Here is a 14,980-nt window from a genome sequence, read left to right on the forward strand (position 1 = left end):
TCAAACTTTTGAGAATTAAAAGACACCAGGCCCGTTGAACATCTGGACAAACGCTGCTTCTTATTTTCTACCAATAACAGCTAAAATAAAGCCTGAATCAGGAAAACACCAACAAGCTGTCTGATTTAAACCTGAGCAGAACCCCATCGGTGTTGGTTTTCTTTCCGGGTTTTTATTTTCTCTCTTACCTTTGGGTCGACCCTTCTGAAGGCAGGGTCATCCTCGTCCACCTCGAAGTAGATTTCAGAGGTGGTGATGGACAGAGTCCCCCGGGCGACCAGGACGGGCGCAACGAGCTGGGCCGAGCTGCTCAGAACCACCGGGCCTGCAGAGTGTGAAGGGGGGGCAGGCTCGTTTTGGTTCACAAACATGAAGAAAACATCTCACATACATTAAATGAAACGTTTCAATAAAACGCCACGGTGGGGAGAATCGGACCGGCGGCCTGCAGCTGTCACCCAGTTTGCGCGCGCAGCCAATCGAAAATTTTTAAATAGATATTATCCATTTCAAATTTATACACCAGGTCCTTAAAACTATTTTTTTATCCTGTTACAAAAATACCCCCTCCCCCACCTTTTTTTTTTGTTTTTGTGCACAGCGACGCGCGCTAAAATCTTATCCGTGTTATGAGTATTAACAAAATCTGATTGAACTGTTTGAAAATTAATTATAGGTTTTTAAATAAATAGTTTTGAAAATAATTATCACTCTTAAGAAAGATTTTCCCACCAAGTTTAGAAAAGTAAAACATTAAATTATTTCTATCTGATCGTATTTTCACTGCGGGACGAAAACATGACTTCAGCGTTCAACTTAATTTAGATTATTAAAAATAAGACAATTATTGACCTACTGGTTGCACTAATAAAGCTTGTTGTCAAGTGCAAAAGTGACTCTGTTCAGGTGCTTTGTGACCGTGGAGAGCTGATGCTGATCAGATGTTTTATTCCAGTCTCTCCTTCTCCTCCTCTTCCTCCGCCTGTTCTCAGATCAGTGTCGCTGTGGAGCACCCTTACAGTGATTCGTCTGCTCCCAGGCTCTCCAAACCAGGATATTTATCGATCCCTTAAACTCCAAAGAGCCACTTTAATGTCTCGTCAATCTTAATCTGCGTTCCTCAGCCAATTACGGGCGATAGTGTTACAGGAATACAAGTGGATTTTGGTTTGAACTCCCAGAGCGTCCCTTCATCGCTCTTGCAGGCTGCTCAGTTAAACCATCCTCCCTGGATTTTTTTTTCCTCTTCAGCATTGCTCGGTTTTATTAACGATTATTCTATCTGCTGACGCAGCCAACCCAAATACTACACACTGCTTATAAGCTTTTTATTAATAACCACCAGCTGGTTTTACTGCATTTTCAGCAAGCATTATTAGCAAAGAAAAGAATACATATTTACCCACTCAACTGAAGTAAATGTATACTAATAATCAACAATGTAAGCAAGTAAATATTTTTATTATATTTTGTACTTAAATTTTTTGGCTTCAGTCAGTTACAGTAAAATGAATCGTCTTAATGCTTACACCTTAATGGCCATTAAGAATAATGCATTATTCTTCCTAGAAATAAGACTTGTAGAGTGGAAGCATTGTATTCTGTCTCTAAACTGCTACACTGACAGTACAGTCTGAAGCCTTAAGCATCCATTGCTCATGGGCAGGAAGAGGATTAGGCAGTAATCCCCTCAGGGATTCGTTCATAATTAGGCTATAAGGCATTAAAATGTTTACATGAAAATAATGAAATTAAGGGCAAGTTACCCAGAATAAGGGATCTGCACAAGATAAGACATAGAATATCTCACTGTTGGGTCTTTCTGCATCCAATTCCCAAATGACAGGCCAATTTAATGAAGTGATGAAAACTCTCATTTCAGGGAGGTGGACTTTTGGGAGAAGCGCAGAAAGGATGGGTTTATTAATATCCACCATTTTACTATTTTATATTATGAGGTGGGTTTCTTGTATATCTAAGAATAACCTTGTAAACTCAAACACATTTGCAAAAGGTAAAGAATAGAAAGAAAACATCTGACCTTAAGAACGGATACATTCAGAATTGTTTGGTTATAAATAACCAATAACCATTCAAAAGATTGGTATTTTAAACCAAGTCTTAAAATGGATACAGAAAGGCTAAATTAGAAAAAAACAAAATGATTGCGGCTGCTAAGCCACACTTTGGGATGTATTAACACGCTTCCGGTATGCTGGCAGGACAGTCAAATCTGCAGGCTCCTCCTTGACGTGGGAAACATTCTGAAAGGCTCAGACTGTTACATTCTTCTTCCCTCTCACATGCACTTCTCTTTTGGTCACAATATGTGCCTACAAGAAAAAAGCTAATTCGATGCCAGCCCAAGTACAAACATCATTTCCAGTGTTTGTGGGGGAGAAAAAACTAATCATAGGTTCAGTAACCACAACTGCCTGAGCTCATGAGTGCAGGCGCCGCCTCTTTGGCAGCAGCAGCAGGCGCTGACCCAGTGGCTGGCAGGAGGAGGGCTGTTGTTGACAAGAATCTAGTCCCAGATCTCTTATTAAGGCTGTTCATGCCTGAGATTTTGAACAGGACAAACACAGACCAAGCATCCTGCCTATAAACATAACCTGAATGTTTTAGCATGAAGCAGCTCCCCTACTGACAAAAACAAGAAGTTGCATTTTACAAAAAGGCAGATATCTTATTTTTTACTTTTCAAAGTCTTTGTCCGCTTTTAGGTTTTTTCAGTTCTCCTTCAACATCCAGCTTAGGGTTTAAGGTTTTACAAGGTCAATATTGGCTCTCTTGGGGAAAACAAAACTTTATTTTTTTGTACAAGTTCTTGTCTTGCACTTTGGGTTGAACAGTAAAATGTTCATCTGACAGACATGGAGCGTTTGGCTGCCTGCTGGTCCTACAACAAGGAGGGGGTGGGGGGTTAATCTTCTCCTCAGAGATTCATCTGTGAGATTTAAAAGGGGATTTTACTGCTCAGAAGTTCCCCGATTCAGTATAAGCTTCACATGCTTAGCCACGGGCAATATACAGCTCTGAACTGACAGTTTTAAATGAGTAGAAATCTAGATTTTCAGGTCATGTCTTCACACATTTTTACCACAATTTGTACCTGGAAAGAATCACAACATTAATAAATTTGATACTGTCCTAGAAATGATTTGACACAATCTAAGATGTAGTAATAATTTCTTAAGAAAAAAAAAATTCAGAATAAATATTGAATGTGCAATAATAGAGCTGATATAATAATAATAGTCATAATAATAAGTAAATAAGAAAAATAAGTCAAAGACAAATGGGTTATCACTTGAAGAAGAACGGACACAAACACTACTACCATGTTTTCCTTTGTTGTCATAGGAAAATAAAAAATGCTTTCAGAACTGAAGATATCAAAGGGATAAGCCTTCATTACGCAGGCATGAAGCCAATGACATGGCTTGGATGATAAATTCTGAATAACTAAGTCAAGTCAGTAAGTTAAGAATTGGATGATGATTTAACTCGCAGTCAAATTTTGATCACAAGTAAATTTCAGCAGTGTCAACAAAGCACTTTGCTGAATCAACTAAAAACCTCATGGAAGCTTGAGTCACAACTGACCTACATTAGGCTGCCTGTGGTCCATGTAGGTAAACAAATATGATCGGTAGGCACTTTGACCCACTTTCAATCACTTTGACTCTTTCAATTAGTAAACAAATAAAAGTGGTAGTTGGCATCTGGTCACAAATTTTGCTTATATTTTTTAATTTAAAGGACATTTACCATCAATATAGAAAAAAAAAATATTGTTCAGATTTTGTTTCTTACTTTATGATTTTTGGGGGGGAACTGTTCATTTTTTCTTGGACAGCTTTAAGCATCAACAAGCAGCTGTGCATAACTCATTACTTAAAAAATCATGAACTATCCATATCTAGATTGATCATTATTTTCTGTTTAGTTTAGCTTCAGACGACTTAACTCTGGAGACAAACAACTGAGGAGCTTATTTTTAAAATTGTGCTTTTCAGCTGTACTGGGATGTGTGACAAGTATTCAAGGTTAACACACATTCAGTGATATCACATCAACTTTGCACCGTAAGTGTGTTAAGACTGATAAAATGAAGAGTATCATTGCTTCAGAGGTGACATTGATTGAGAGATAATCAAAATGCTGGCATGCTGACGTACCACCCAGGTTGTCCACCTCCTTCTCCTGCAGCAGGCTGGCGTTGTCATTGTCTCCGTCCAGTATCAGCTCTGTCTCTGGGCTCTGACTGGGCACAGTTGGGCTACGGAAAACCATCTTAGACTTCACCACCTCATCTGCTTTCAAACCTGTGACAACAAATAAGGGAAGGGGGTCACAGGGGGTTATGCTGTTTGAAGGTAAGATTTATATTAGGCAATTTCCCCACATGAGCAAACAATGGTTTATTCCAAGAGACGGCTAATAAAGCTTTATTTCAGATGTCAGGGTAGAAATTTATTACCATTCTTTAAGAAAAAAAAAATCAAATGAGTATTTATTATTTCCTTTTATTCTAATTTCTGAGAACGAACTAGCTTTATAAAAAAATGGATGCATTTGAAGGCAAAACTACTTGTACTGAGGATTACCAGTAGCTTATGTTACTGTAATTGTAAATACTTCTTTTTCTGGGGAATTTCTTGTATTTGCTTGTAGTTAGATGGGTACCGATAACCAACAGTTAGGCATATTAAAGCTGCATACCTTAAAACTAGTTTGAAGAGTTACAGACAACCAAAACTTTATGCTAAATCTCAAAACCATCAGCTCTTAGTGTTTTTATGCATCTGCTGACAGTAAAAAGACCACAGAGTACCAGAACATGTTATCCATTAATGGAAGAGCTGCTGGAGACACCGGAATCAGAGTATTGGTCCTAATAACTGTGCCCCAGAGGTATTCTCATTGGGTTGGTATCATAAATCTGGTTTCCTAGATTTATGTAACTGTAAAAAACATTTGGCTTATATATCAATATTGAGTCAAGAACAACATAATATAACTTGCTTCCTTTAATAGTAAAATAAGATTGTTGTATTTAATTTGTATTTGTGGGAAGAAATACTTTTTTATTAAAAAGAAAACAAACACTTTAAAATGTTATCATAACTCACCTGAAAGCTTCGTTTCTGAATGAAACATTTTGCTAGTCTTTTCTTTAGCAAGACTTTACTATTTTGTCACTTACTCATCGAGTCACATATTCCTGCTCTGCTACATTCCATTTATCAGTGCAGTAAAGCACAGAAATATTCACATAACTGAGCAGAGGCAACAGAAAGTCAAAGCAATGCAATGGGAACCGTGTATAGCATAATTCTAAAAGGAAAAAAAGTACAAGATAATGCAGAAGCATCCGGGGTGTATTATACTTCCAAAAGTATTTATGGTAGATTACAATTAGAAACTAAAAATGATTGATAATGGGCACACCAATCTTAACTATCAGGTTCTTAAATTATGTTACGATAAACCATAGAAAACAACAGCATGCATAAGAGATGCACACTCGTGTAGATGCTATGGAATATGAAAGATGCCAAGGATCCTTCACCAGATACGTTTTGAGTCATTGAACATCAGAGATGTTTAGACTTTTATTCTTAGACAAGGTCAATATTAAAACACAACCTTTATCTTAAAAAGACCAAAAGCTGAATTACATTTCACACTCACGGTAGATTAGAGACATCATTTGGTGCTTTAGTCGACTTGACAAGAATGAAAATGAACAGACAGGTCAATTAGAAGGCTTTTTTCTTATAGCTATAAGTAGAAGATGCTTATTGAAAAAGATGCATGTGTACAAACTGGAAAAAAGTCAACATATTTATCAGTCCATCTTCAATAATGTGTCTCCTATTAAGCTGCTTAAAATGCTTCTCTGAATTAGGTTCAGTGTAAGAACTAAAAGGAGAAATCTGCATGTGCAAAAAGAAAGCCCACATATCGAGGTAAGGGAGGTGGCTGACACTCATCTGACATGTTTCCTTTCACCACAGTTCTTAATTCGCCTCTCCCTTCCCTGAGGAACATGTACCTTGTCTTGAAGAGGTCACATTTGACTGTTGTCAACACTGCCACTGAGAGAGAGAGAGAGAGAGAGAGAGAGAGGGGGAAAAAAAGCCTGCTTCCTGCTCTGTCTCGTATCTGGTGAGCTTTCATCAGATGAGGGGAAGTTTGAACGCTTAGGAAATGAATTCTGTGCAATGTTAAAGGGAACGCCAGCCAGTGGTCAGAAATCAAAGCAGAGTGAAACTTAAAACTGTATTTCTGTAAACCATCATTATGCTCTAAGTAAATGAGGAAAAACTTAGCAGACAGGCTGCTGTTCTGATTGGAAATTCTGGACATGGTTTAGAAGGCCAAATAAACCTTGCTGATTTCAACATGCAAATAATCAACATCAAATGAGGTGTGTGTGTGTGTGTGATGGTAGGGGTTGGGAAACAATACAAGGGTCTGAACTTTGCTTTAATCAAAGTCCAATTTAGTTTTGAAATAATATGACTTATGGTCTTTTGAAAAGAAAAACGTTACAGGATGAAGCACAGAGTCAGCTGACAAAGAGAGATATTCTCATAAGTGAAAGTTTCCTGATTTAGAGATACTGCTGTAGTAAAAGTGCTGCTGTGAAGAGCTGCCATTTGTCACTATTAAAGGGCTCGACATGCAGCAGCGCCATGACAGAGTGATTAGAAAACTTTAAGTGTATGACAGGGCAAAGAGAATGATCCTTTTCTTAATCATTTGATCAAATCTTTTTTTTTCCCCATTTGCTCCATTCCATGAGAAGCTGGTTCTTTCTCAGAATTTATATTTCACCATATCAGTACAAATAAAATTGTTAATTACAAATTAATAGAAAACTATTGTGCCTTAGTAACACAATGTTTTACAAAATCAGAAAAACAAGTGCAAATGTTTTTGTTCACAACAAAACAATCTGAAGTGTGTCTCATATCTTACTGTATGTGAAACATGATTCAGATACGTAGTTGCATTAATTAACAGGAAAATGTTGCTACTCAGTATAATAATATAACCATGCCAAATTAACCATGAATTTAAAACTTTACAAAAGCGGCAAGAGACAAAAAAAAAAAGTTACCGTCACTGTGTGACAGTATGACAGCAGTTTTATTTCACGTTTGCTTTCAAGCTCTTCAGAAACAGTGCCAGGAGAAGCCACCGATCACCAGTCTCCTGGGTCCTCTTGTTCAATCACTGAGCTGAAACTGCCTCAGAGTGCACTAATTACACTCCGTAAAGTGCACTGCAGAGCTTTCATGACCTCATTGAAGGCTGATGAAGATCTGCCGGCTGTCACCGACGGAGGCCGACTCGGAGCACTCATCGCTGGGGTTCAGCTGGAAAGCACAGCGTTGAGTTCCTTCCAGGGCATCCAAGAGCTGCACGCTGTCAGAACATTTTCTTGAAATTGTAAAAATGTTGATAGCAGAACAAAGTAAATCCTACAGATTTTAAGTTTTATCCCCAAGTCAGTGACACAACATAAACAGGCTCATTGTAGACAGGAGAGTAAGACAAATGGATGTAAAAAAAAAAAAAAGGATCACTGAAAGGCTGAATCTTAAGTGTGTAAAGCTGGAAAAAAGTTGACCACACAATTAATAAAACCATTGTTTTTTAAAACTACTTTGGTAGTTTTAAAACTAAACATAATATTTAAAAATTTACCAAATTCCGAAAAAAAAAATCTAAATACAACAAGGCAAACAATGCAAAATCAGATGATTCCCAAAACATCACAGCATTTTTTGAAATCTTTTATTTAACCTATTGACAGTGAACCTAGTGTTTTCTGAATCAATAAAATTAAGTTAAAACTTGTGTCATGAAATAAAAATACACACAAAGACAAATCCAAATTCTTTGGGCTTCAAATGAACAGAGTTAAAGTCAAAAACTTTATTCAGAATTCCTTGTTTTGGGAATTCTGCAGGCACAAATATAGACAGATCCTCCTACCTGTAATAATCACATAGTAAGAGTAACCTGCACAGCAGTGAAGAATATTAATAACATTACATTATAAAAGAATACATACCTTAGAGCAACATATTGTTTTTTTATATATAAAGACAACAACTTTCCAGATAAGGCTTTGATTCTTTCAGCAAGATGAAACCATATTTTGGTCATGCTGTATAAAGATGTCTTTATTGTAAAAGGTTAAGAAGTTGCCTGACTCCAGCCCAGACCTGCCATCTATTCCAAACCCATCTGATCCATTATGAGAAGAAAAATACAATCAAGGAGACCCCAAACTGGTGATTAGGTTAACCTAAAGGGAACACATTTCACTTTCTAAACAGTAATTGATGTCCCAAGTCACCAATCAGCTAGTGTTGACAAAAAAAGATTACGCAGCACACTAACACACATGCCAAATAATCAGCTTAAAAAGACAAATTAAGTATACATTTAAAAACAAAACAAACATGTTTAACATGTGATCTGTCTTATTTCCATCTGAAAAAAAGTGTATACTTTCATTGCATCCTATTTTTTAATGCCTATTCTGAATAGTGATTCAGATGTAGCAGCAGGTTTGTGACATACTGTTGTAAACTTATAGAACGCAGACTCAGCAATAGGAGATAACCCGAACCCTAACCCATTAAAAAAATAACTGTGAAAGTTTGCAATAAATATTAAGTTTTATATTTATAGTCTATGTTGTCTTAAATGAAAAAATAAATGAATAATATAACTGGAAGATTTTAGAAAAGATGTTTGATTAACCATAATACCATTGTTCAGTATCCGTGTTATACACCTTTTAAAGTTATTTTAACCTTTTGTTTTCGTAGCCTTGGTGGGTCTGTTCAGAATGTGCCATATGCAAGAATACAACATTTACCTCCCCCTAAAATACATAGTAATTTCTTAATGAAACAGAGTTCATATAATGAATCAATTCAGAAATACTTCATCAACAAAGCTAAAACTGGACTATATGCAAAAAAGTGATTCTTGTAGAAATCCTAGAATGTTTTTTAAACTGATATTTAAGGTGAAACTTTGAACAGAAGTATTTAGTTAGACTTGAATAAAATAACTATTGGGTCTTTGTTTTAACACTTAGAAGAAAATTTAGTTGTCTTGTTTTTTCAGTTGGGTGAAGATGTTTCAGATCAGGTCTTGGGTCTTTTTCTGTTCCACATTCCATTCTCTAAGATCTGTGGCAAATGTATTAGTCATTTCCACAACTTCAGTAATTTATGCACTAATTGCTAAATTGCAAGATTTTTAGAATGTTTTTAATATATCTCTTTCTTTTCCCAAACTCTGTTTCACATCACGCACTCCTATGCTTTCTCTCCACAGGCTCCACATTCCAAAAAAAAAAAAGTTCTGTCTGTTCATGGAATTTCATTACCACTAGAACGATGCAATTCTGCCCCGTCTTTCTCCTTTTATTTACTCTGTGCTGAAAAAAATGAAATGAGGTGGAAAAATGACAGATTTATATTTCCTGTGATGGGAGACATTCGTAGATGTTTTGAATTTGTGAAACTAAACATTATAACTTTGATGTAGGGTAGTTTAAACAGAGCAGACGTTTCCTGTTGAAGTGATCTTTATCCAATATTGTGATACAGTATGTGCAGTGAGTGTCTACCATGTTGACACAGCAATCTCATCTTCCCTTTATAAAAAAAAAACTTAGGACATAACCCGGCAATCTCTACATCTGAACCTAAACCTTTAGTGTGCATCTTAGCCCTGCGAGGGCTAAGATACTGAAACATTATTTGCCCGAGTTTAATGTATTTAATAATAATGCTGGAAAAGGTTAATATGACATCACGAGGCTGCATCTGAAGAAGTAAAAAGCTATAAAGATCTCTGCCTAGTGCAATCCTGAAGCTGTTCACCTGAAATGAGACAGCAAGGACACCCGGAGGTAAAACACCCCGTTAAACATTTGGATCAATATTAACGTGACTTCCATTTCATGCTTGCCCAATTCCAATCACCTAACAATATAGTCTGATACTGGGCGGAGGCTGGGTGTTACACGGTGGGTTATTACAGGCAAAGGGCAGAGACAGAATGTGCAAGCTAAGCTGTCAGTGCTGCTAATAGACAAGGAGGCAGAGTTTAACCCCCCATCATTGTGCACATGATCGCACACACACACACTCACACACACACAGACAAAGAACAAAAAGTGATCTCAAAGCTCCCACTAATGCAAGTTTGGCCATTATATCAAATATATATCATAGTATATGTGGAAAAATGGTGTTTAAGCTTTCAAAGAAGTACATTTTTTTCTTAGAGGACAATCTTCATGCGGTTTAAACGTAGCAATTTCAAGAAAGATACTTCACTGCAATTTCTAAAAAAAATATCTAAATTTAACACATGGGTTTAAAAGAATCTTGCTGTTGGCAACATTAGTCTAAAAAAAGTACCAGCTTTCAAAAGAATAAATGAGTGATTTCAACACCTGATTCCTCTTAGAGATCTATTCAACTGCTTTTTAATGCAAATAAAAATCTATGTTGTTTAAAAAGAAAAAAGACAGGACTTCTTGATGATTTGGAAATGATGCAAAATCCTGACAGAAAATATTCTTCCACTAACTTTTCATTTTTCTCAACTTCGCAAAACTGATGATTACTCTAAATGCAGGTTTGTGAAGTTTGTACTCAGGATGGTGCCTGAATAATGGCGTTATTAGCATCTCTGCCTCATTTTCATGGTCTGTGGGATTTCTTGTTTTTTGGTTTAGTTTTGATTGTTTTGGTTTCCTGAATTACTGCCATGCTGTGTTAATTTCTCAGAGTTTACTTCTGTTAATCTCAGTTTTACTAGTATTTATAATTAGCTTTTGCCACCTTTCCTTGTATTCTGGTCTTCTTTGCTTTCAATGTCAATATTGGCCACAGCTGAAAGCTGCTTGTTGACTGCTTGCCACCCCACAGATTATAGGCATTGCTTTCTTTTCAGCACTTTAGTTGTTTTGTTTTTGTTTTTTCTTGTAAGTTATTGTCTTTAAATTGCAGCTTTCTACCTGTCCTGAATTTGGTCCTCCAACTCTCCATGGCAGAAATAGAAAAAATTGGACCATGAAACTAAAGGTCAAACACTTTCTGAGCTTCTGTAATACTGTTATTTACGTAAAGCAGATCTGGCCCTAAATATAATTTAAAAATAAATTGAAAAAATATCTTAATGCCAACAAAAACAAATAAAAAACAATTGTCACATCTAACTAAATTTACTAAAGCTCTAACAAAGAACAAAAGTTACTCTCAATTTTTTGATCTGCAACCAGATCAAAGCCTGCAGGAAAAAGCCTGAAAAAGTGTCTCACCTCTCACAGAGAGCACCTGACTGCAGGCAATCCCTTTCACTTGACAAGTTTATACATAATTCTGCTCATTAAAACTACCACATGCCAGCAAGACCTCAACACTTTAGTCAACTGCACCGAGTCAAACATAAGGGGGAAAAAAACCTAATGACTGAAAAATATTCAGGTTAACTGACACGAGGAGATCTGTCACAAGTCTCTAAAAAGATAATACACCCATTTATCAATTAAAGTAACTGTGCGGCCCACTATGAACTACTACTGAGAAATAAACAATGAGAAGTCGAATGCTGCAAGAATGGCAGGAGAATTTTCCTTTGATATTTGATCAGTTTTACAAGTTTATTGAACTAGGCAGTGTTGATGCAATGCACTGAAATTTTTTGTAAAATAATAATAAAAAAAGTAAGCAAAAGCCTTTAATTTTTCTCAAAGCAAAAAACTTCTAAAACTTCTAAAAATAACTTGTTAACTTGAGTCTCTTCAACAGAGGAATCAACACATCACTTGAAGTCAGCAAAATTAGCTTTTTTCTTGAAAAAAAAACAAAAGGAATGAACAAAAAACTGAAGCAGAAGGTGTAATTATTGTGTGCGTCTTATATGTGGACCACCTGCTGCTGCAACAACAGCTGGCAAGTATTTATCTACAAAGCTGCCATGATGTGCGTGTGGAAGCCACCATCTTTGGCAGCACAAATGCTGAGAGTAACCAGATGATATGAAGAACCGAGCCAACGGTCTGCTCCGGTAGCTCGACACTGAAACGCAGTAAGGTCTTTCATCATTGTCTCAATTAAAAATGTATGTAGAGCTATAGTCAAAAAATAATCCTGACCAAGATGAATGTTGCCTACTTTATTAATTTTACAATCAAAACTTTAAGTCTGCTGTTGTGTTCAAGGTAGAAGAACTGAGAAGTTTTAATATCACAAAGCAGTTTTCTTTTGGAAGTCCGAGCTGAAAGATTTAAAGCTGACTTGACACTAGATGTTGGGCAACACTGCACAACTTCCTGGGTCAATAAAGAAAGTTAAAGTCAAAGGGAAGAAAACGGTAAAAGCAGAGAGATATGTCCTTTTTTATGTGTTCTCATAAAACTTCTCTAAAGCAGCATGCATGAACAAGCAACAGCTTACAGCGTAGTATTTGAAACATATGCTGCAACAGTAACAAAGACTGCATATAAAGTAATAATCTGCATGGACTTCAATGTATACATTTCAACAAAGATATGGTAGACTTACCATACTCCTGCAACAACTTGCATGTAACATCTAAGTGGGTGGAGCCAAATGGGTTTTTGACAAATCTCCGCCGCCGTCGCAGGTCATCTTCCCAGTAATCGAGACGCCAGAAGTCGTGCAGATGACTGTGACAGAGACAAGAGGACAGGCAGGTTAGACACCACACACGTGCCTCAATGATGATCTGATTACAGCAGCCACTTTCTTATCACAAAACAAAAACATAATTTGGGGGAGTGGGGGGGTGGGTTGTCTGACCAGAGATAGTGGACTTTATTAGGCTGAATACTGGCATGCTCTAGAGGCCTTGGTAATGTTAATTCTGCTAAAGGATATAGCATCATAACAGCAGGAAGCAGCGGCAAACGCTGCACACATAAATCATAGACACCCCCATTTACAAATACAGCTTCAAATTACAAGTATAAATGGCACAGCTTGCCTTCTTTTTACAATGTTTTTTAACAAGTCTTGTAAATCAAAGGTAGGAGAGCCTCACTGCAGACAGCATGGAGTTTAATGATCAGGGTCTCGAGGCAGCTGAAGCATGAGCCTATAAAACAAGCCCCCCTTGCTGCATATGTGGAGCCATGATTAAAATAATGTGTTGAAATATTCATTGAAATGATTCCCAGGGCCCTAGAGCAACCCAATTGAAAATTGCATTTATATTCATTATTAATAACAGTGAATTAGGGCCATAAAGACGAAAAAAAGAGGGAGAAGAAAACAGTTCCAGCATGTGGTAACCATCTTTGTAAATTTTTATTCCAACATAAGTGAAGACCTGGGATAATTTTATTGCTTGCAGCTAAAGAAAACCATTAAGCACTGGGACAAGCATTAGGTTTTCTAACTGCTGCTTTTTTCCCCACTGTGCACTAGCTGGAATTGTTTCAAAGCTTTTATGCTCCCTTTATGAAGAAATACAAGAAAACAGTGGTGATTAAAAATAACTGGAATACAGCTGACAATAAAAGAAGAGCGAATTACACAAATCTGCATGTTCTTCATTCCTATTTGTAATTACGTAAATGTGAACAAATACGGCATCATTCAGCTTCAATTTCATAAACATCAGCATCCGAATGCATGGATAAAATGCATAAAATAATATGACCCATATAGAGAATTTAACAGTTTTATTTTCAAACAAGCAAACAAACAAAAAGACAGATCTTATGGTATGATGTATTTTCATCTAAAATTGTGTTAAGATGGGCTTCAAAATATAAAATTCTAAAGAAAACAAACAAACAACGACAAAAAAAAAAAAATCTACAAGTGAAAAACCAAAAAAGCCCAAAATAAAGCCTTGGACCAGAGGTGTTGTGTGTTCAAATCCAAGAGGAGATTTTCTGTGTGGTGGTTATAGTCAGATCTTGGCAGGCAGCCTTTTATTTCATTGTATACTTTCTGCTCCCTTCTCAGCCACAGTTCTGAAGCAGTCTAAACAGATTAAAGTGTTACAGGGGATCACATCACAAAATACAGCCTCACTGCTCCATGAATATAATATCTACTAATGTCAGAAATCAAGAGGCTCAGGAGACTTAGCTGGGCTCTGACAGCAACAAGGGCTCAGTTTCAGTAAAATATCAATCAAAAGGGTTCATATGTGAGTGTGTGCATACAATTGAGGATGCTGTATTCACAAACTATCATGTGCTGGTGTGTGCAAAGCAAAGACTGAACGCCTTGAGCTTGTCCCCTGCCAATCTTGCTCAAAGCTTAACAGAGAAGAAGACAGATGTCAGTGGGTGGAAAAGATACACCCACGTAAATGATATTGTAAATGCAAGATTACACAGTGTGAAAAAATGTAAATCCACTGCAGGCAACTGGGTGATTATTGTTAAAGATTATGTCGCCTAATTCTGTGAGCAAGTGGAGAGCAGATGCCGGTGGGGGATAAATCCGTTCTTTGAAGATTTCCTTATTATAGTATTAACTACATTTGCTTTTATGTGGTTTGCTTAAAATGTGCTAATTTGAGTACAGTTTTACTTTAAGCCAAAATATCTTTATCTTTAAGCGCAATCACGTCTACAACAAGCAAAATCCTTAAGTTGCAATGACTGATTAATGAGTTGGATGGAAATTTATTGGTGTTTTGCACATATCTTTTAGTGTAAAGTTATTGATTACCAACTTGTGTCAGCTCAAGATTGGATTTGATTTGAAAGTGTATTTTTGAAAGAGAAATATAAAAATTCAGAAATTGCTTAAGACTAATGGAGATCTACAGCTGAAGAGTAAGAAATATTAATTTCAACATTCAATATGGCAAAAACCCACCGATAAACACATTCATGTCAATAGATGATCAGAAATGAGGTAGGTTTATAATGTTTTGC

General features: G+C 36.6%; 1 protein-coding gene across 2 annotated transcripts in view; it reads right to left on the bottom strand.

Moving 5' to 3' along the window:
- nbeab (neurobeachin b) overlaps positions 1-14,980 on the bottom strand; it is a 179,904-nt gene that overhangs the window by 62,354 nt on the left and 102,570 nt on the right. For both annotated transcript variants that reach the window (XM_037980314.1, XM_025005976.2), the window contains 3 exons: positions 12,624-12,748; positions 4,185-4,331; positions 189-325 (listed from right to left, as the gene is read on the bottom strand). In XM_037980314.1, coding sequence (XP_037836242.1) covers positions 189-325; positions 4,185-4,331; positions 12,624-12,748 — 409 coding nt within the window. The remainder of the gene's footprint in view (positions 1-188; positions 326-4,184; positions 4,332-12,623; positions 12,749-14,980) is intronic.

This window comes from Kryptolebias marmoratus, linkage group LG2 (genome assembly GCF_001649575.2).
Source record: "Kryptolebias marmoratus isolate JLee-2015 linkage group LG2, ASM164957v2, whole genome shotgun sequence".
In the NCBI taxonomy this organism is placed as follows: Eukaryota; Metazoa; Chordata; class Actinopteri; order Cyprinodontiformes; family Rivulidae; genus Kryptolebias; species Kryptolebias marmoratus.